At 44.9% G+C, this 5,836-nt stretch overlaps 1 protein-coding gene across 1 annotated transcript; it reads right to left on the bottom strand.

The window, feature by feature from the left end:
• Positions 1–2,985: 2,985 nt before the first annotated feature.
• On the bottom strand, positions 2,986–4,981 carry Znf892 (zinc finger protein 892). The gene is given in 2 exon segments (XM_087910871.1): positions 2,986–4,795; positions 4,798–4,981. Coding segments are annotated over 2 exon segments (852 nt in total). The 3' UTR covers positions 2,986–4,127.
• Positions 4,982–5,836: the final 855 nt, after the last annotated feature.

The following is a 5,836-nucleotide window of genomic DNA, read 5'->3' as shown; positions in this document are numbered from 1 at the left end:
TTGCCAGTCTGTGGTAGAACCGCTGAGCATGGCCTGTGCCCAGCCCAGGCACAGCAGGCGACGGAGGACTGGAGCTTCCTAGTCCCAAGTTGCAGCCACTCTGCTCCCAGCTTCAGCTACTAGCTGAGCAGAAGCTGGCTCCCAGGCCCGACAGCCAAGCTGCAAAAAGGTAGCCCCAGGGAGCTGCCGCGCCAGGCCCAGACAGGTGTCTGTGAAAATGTAAAAGAGCGAGTTAGAGCCTGTCAGCTAGGCAGACCTGCAGCTTGAATTAGAAAGATAGCTAGCTCACACACTTTTCATAAGCTATTCAATGGCCATGGTCCTATTTATTGTTGTTTACAGGGCATCTTGAGCCCCTCAGTAAAATTCTTAAAGAGGAACAGTGATTATAATTCCCCCAGGTAGCTCAGGAAAGCTGCTAAAAAAAAAAAAAATGCTGTCTCTAAAGAGGCATGCAATTAACATGCCCATTCAACACAACTTCAAAAAATGAATAGGGAAGTTTATACCCTCCGTTGCCACATGATGCCTTAAATTGTGCCCTTTTTACTCTAAACTTCTTGAATGCGGATACCTGGGAGCAGTCTGCCACAGACAGATTTTGGCATGATGGCACCAAGGTGACCTTTGCTAAAGCAAGGTGGAAAGACCCTTGCAGTGGATTATGGAAAGGACCCGACCCTGTGATAATTTGGGGTCGAGGATATGTCTGTTTCCTTTTCACAGGAGGATGGTGAAGCACAATGGCTTCTGAGATGTCTGGTCCGATGTGTACAGTGGAAGGATGCCAGCCCTGATGACACCGCAGTTGCTGATGACTCCACAGAAGAAGCAAAGGGGGGTTCCCAAACCTGTGCTCCTGACTTAGTCCCATCATGCTGCGGTCTGAGAAGGGAAGAAGATCGTGGTGATGACTGGTGATTCCTAGTTTCTCAGCCGACCTGCTCCACAAACTTCCAGACCTTGGTGTGTCTTGTTTACTTTGGAGCCAGTCCAAGAACACTGACTAAATATTTGATAGCTTATCCAAACAATATCTTGGGACACAGAACTCATTTTACCAGTATGGCTTTCAATCTGCTGTTAAAATAAAGGAATTGAGAAATGAGACCTCAATTTCCCCCCCAGGAAGAGGACTGGTTACAAAGAGTGACTGAAGCCCCTTTCAGAGATGAAGAGGGTAGCCTAAGGGTTTTTGCTGCTGCCCAGAGACTGGGACAGTTACTTAGAAGCAGCGATGCAGTTGAACTCTCACCCATCTGAAAAGCCTTTTTTTGTCTTTTGATTAGAATAGATTTAATGGAATTATGATTCAACAAATTGCATGTTATTGTTAATTTCTATGCAAGAATTATGATATTAGCCTGTTGATGTAACTGCTTTAGTTCACTATGAAGAAGCTACTGATGAGAAAAGGTACGAGCTTGTCTGAGAGAACCTTGACATTACCAAGGAGTCCCGACAAGGCTGGAGTTTCAGACTTTGTGAGCTGCTGGAGCAGAATGGATGCATTTCATGCGTGGCCATGAATCTGGTGGGGGGGTCAGGAATAGCATGACAAGGAATAAATTGCACCTCCTTAAAAATGTGTACTGAAGGCCTAGCTCCTAGGGCAGGCTGTTTTTGGAAATATGACTTTAAAGAGGTAATTAAGGTTAAGTGAGGTTATAAGAGTGGGGTCCTAATCCAATGGAACTGATCACATAATGAGAGAGGCATCTCTCTTACCCTGTACATGTACTAACAAAAGTCTACAGGAAGACATATCAAAAAGATAGTCACAGCCGGGCAGTGGTGGTGCACACCTTTAATCCTAGCACACAGGAGGCAGGTGGATCTCAGTGTGTTTGAGGCCAGCCTGGTCTATGAAGAGAGTTCCAGGGCAGTCAGGATTACACAGAGAAACCCTGTCCCAAAAAACGAAAATGTGTGTGTGTGTGTGTGTGTGTGTGTGTGTGTGTGTGAGAGAGAGAGAGAGAGAGAGAGAGAGAGAGAGAGAGAGAAAGAGAGAGAGAGAGAGTCAGAGGTCAGCAAGAAGACATGATGGTGCAGGCCTACAATACCAGCATGTGGGAAGGGGATGGATGCAGGAGAATTCAAGACCATCTTCAGCTACATAGAGTATTTGAAGCCAGGCTGGATTACACACAGCATAAGAACCTTAGGAAATCAAAAAGAAAAGGCAGTTGTTTGAGTTAGAAATCTGGCAGGCAGTAGTCAGATAGCATCCTAATCTTAGACTCCTCAAACACCAGAACTCTGGGAGACACTTTTCTTGGGCCACTGCAATCTACAAAATTTTGTTTCAGCAGATCCAGTTAAAAAATGGACTTAAAAAATATAAACAGTCTCAGAAACTTGTGAGACTACAATCAGAGCCAACTGTTCTGCCATCCAAATCCAGAAATGGAGACCAGGTAGGGTAGTGGGCTAAAATGTTATTTTGAAGAATTGGCATTAGGCTGAATAATGGTGAATCAATCCCACGCCAGTTAGGTTTTAAAGGGGTATTTATTTTGGGGGGTAAAACTTACATACACACAAACCGTCAGGAAAGGAGCCTAGTCGCTGGAGCAGGAGCTGGAACCAAGTGCCAGAACCAAGAGGCTGAATGGAGGCTTGCCGCTCTTTTTTAAAGAGAAATATACCACGCCCCAGTGGGCTGGTATTTCAGCAGCTATTGGCTGAAGGAGCAGAAGGTACTCCCACATTAGCTGAAAAATCCATAAGTTTGGCAAAACTTCTAAACCTATGGATTGAAGCAGCTGAACAACTACAAGATGGAAATCCACTCAAAGAAATTCACAGCAAGACACAGTGCAGTGAAACCGGAAGGTAAAATTGCTACACTCAAATAGTGTTTCCAATATTAACGCTCAAACTTCCAATTAAAAACGTGTATGTACAAGGTCACCTACCCCGTACTCCAAGATTACGATGGACAAAGGGAAGCATATGAGTCTCTCCAAGGTTCTCACAACACAATGTCAGTGCAAAACTACAATTAAATTTTGCATTGTATAAGAAAATTCAAGGTACAAATTACTTACGATTGAGGTAAATCTTTATAAATAAATACTCCCAGGTAACTCAGGTAGTTTAGGACACAGCAGACACATCAAAGGTCTCTTCTGTAACTAAGCTGGATATCTTTAGCCTTGAGATGAAAATGATTCCCATTATACATCTTACCAGGCAAGATCTAAAGACAAAAAGTACGGAAGCAGGCCCCAGGCCACTATTCCTCAGCTTCAGGGGAAAGCCGCCCTCACACAAGCTTTGCCACAGCTGCTGCCAAGTCTGTTATCCTCTTCTGGTTGCCAACACTAAGTTACCGAAAGCAACCCCTTCAACTCTTTCCCCTGCCCTTCCCATCTACTTCCTCTGTGTTCCCGTACTTCAGGCTGCAGGACAACTGTTCTACCATTCAGGGCCCTGGGCAAACTCATTATGAACTCTCAATCTCTTATTTCTGTTCCTAAAATGACTGCTCATTTCCTCAGAACATATTTCCTTGGCATTCAGAGACTATCAAGCATAAATAAGATGTCTTTTCTTCACAACGCATATCCTACTCGTAGGGATGTGGCAGTGGACACACACAGTAGGCTGTTAGAAGAGAATTTCCTTTTGGTATCTTCCATCCAGAAGTTATTTTAAAAATGTAAAACCTCGGGGCTGGAGAGATGACTCAGCAGTTAAGAGTACTGGCTGTTCCCCCAGAGGACCTGGGTTCAATTCCCAGCTCCCACATGGCAGCTCATGACTGTCTGTAACTCTTGTTCCAGGGGATCTAGCACCCTCACACAGACATGCAGGCAAAGCACCAATGTACATAAAATACAAAACACGATAAAAAAGAATAATTAAAAATTGTAAAACCTCCTTTCATAGCCTGAGTTATGCCCCACACAAGCAGGTGCCTCGATAACTTTTAAGATAATCTTCTTAAATTTCTTTGTAGCACTCACAATAAATGGTAAATGCTAAAAAAAAAAAAGAAAAGAAAAGAAATCCACTTTGAATGTAATACACTTATCCAGTATGGATTCTCTTTTGCTGGCCAAAGACTGAATGCTCACTAAAAGCTTGTCCATAGCCTTGTTTTCCCCAACAGCGTGAGTTTTCTAATGTTGAGAAAGAGAGGAACTCTGGCTAAAAGCTTTGCCACATTCTTTACACCTATAGGGTTTTTCCCCAGTGTGAGTTTTCTGGTGCTTTGTAAGAGACGAGCTCTGGCTGAAGGCTTTCTCACAGTCCTTACTCTGGTAAGGCTTCTCTCCAGTGTGCGTCCTCTGATGACGGACCAGGGCAGAGCGGTCACTAAAAGCTTTGGCACAGACACTGCACCTATAGGGCCTCTCTCCGGTGTGTGTTCTCTGGTGCTGAGTCAGGGCTGAACAGTAGCCAAAGGCCTTCCCACACGCATTACACTCATAGGGCCGCTCTCCAGTGTGAGTTCTCCGGTGCTGAATAAGGCCTGTACGGTCACTAAAAGCTCTGTCAGATTCACTGCACTTGTAAGGTTTCTCTCCGGTGTGTATGACCTGATGCTGGGTGAGGAACGTGCTCTGGCTGAAGGCCTTACTGCATTCCTTACATGCGTACGGTTTCTCCCCGGTATGGATGCGCTGGTGCTGCGTGAGGTATGAGCGCTGGCTGAAGGCCTTCCTACAGTCGTTGCACTCACAGGGTTTCTCTCCGGTGTGGATTACGTGATGCCGGATCAGGGCTGAGCGGTGACTGAAGGCCTTCCCACACTCACGGCACGCATAGGGCTTCTCCCCAATGTGGTTCTGTGGTGCAGAGTGAGGTGTATGCTCTGGCTAAACGCTTTCCCACGTTCATGGCATTCATAGGGCTTCTCGCCCGTGTGAATTCTCTAATGCAAGACAAAAGCCGAGCAGTAGCTGAAGGCTTTCCCACACTCGCTCCATTTTCAAGACTTCTTCCCTGCACAAGCGTACCCTTGTTTAATCATATCTGAATCCCAAAAGTTCTTACGTGAGCCACGGTTATACAGTCTTCCTCCTTGGTGTTGAATAAGCACTGACCACTGACTAAAGTCTCTTCTAAACTCACCACATTGGTAGTGTCTCGCCAGAGAAAGTCTCTTCTGGGGGACCAGCTCTCACATGGGGTGTTTCTCATGGTCTTCCCGCTGGTTTTCTAAAGAGTCTTCACAGTCCCCGAACCTTTCCTCTGGAAAGCTCTCCAGTAACACTCCGGGGACGAGTCCTCTCCAGAAAAATGCTTCTCTGGAGTTAGCTTCTTGCTTTCTGGTATTGTTTCCCACTCTGAGAGAAACAAATTACATGCGGAGAGAAAAATAACTTCCACACTAGAGAAATAATTTTTAAAAAATGCTTGCAGAAAATATATAAACTGCAAATTTCTCCAAGTCTTGCATTGTTGAAAGGACATGAAGAAAAATGGCTGTGTTGAAAAGCCGGCCAACCCTGCTTTAGTCAGCAAGGCAGAGCATGAAGAACAGCAGGAGAACAAAGCCAGGCGGTGGTGGCTTCAGGAACGACAGACAAAAACAGGGTCTGAGGACCATGCAAAGCCTCTGGGGACTCACTCATTTTACTCACAGAGCCTCCCACTGCATTCTTAAGAGGGATCGTCTTTAGCTTCCCTTCTTGCTACAATCTTTTCCCATGCTCTTAGATCCTAATTGTAACTAAAAACTAATCTTTCAAAACCACACACACACACACACACACACACACACACACACATAATTTGTTGTCACTGTTTCAAAATAAGACACAAATTCTAGAAGCTAGTATTCAATGTTGTATGACTCTACCAATTAAAATTATTATAAAGCTCA

This window comes from Myodes glareolus, chromosome 10, assembly GCF_982192425.1.
Source record: "Myodes glareolus chromosome 10, mMyoGla1.1, whole genome shotgun sequence".
Taxonomy (NCBI): domain Eukaryota; kingdom Metazoa; phylum Chordata; class Mammalia; order Rodentia; family Cricetidae; genus Myodes; species Myodes glareolus.
Note: the sequence above shows the minus strand (reverse complement) of the source record. Positions and strands in the feature narration are given on the sequence as shown.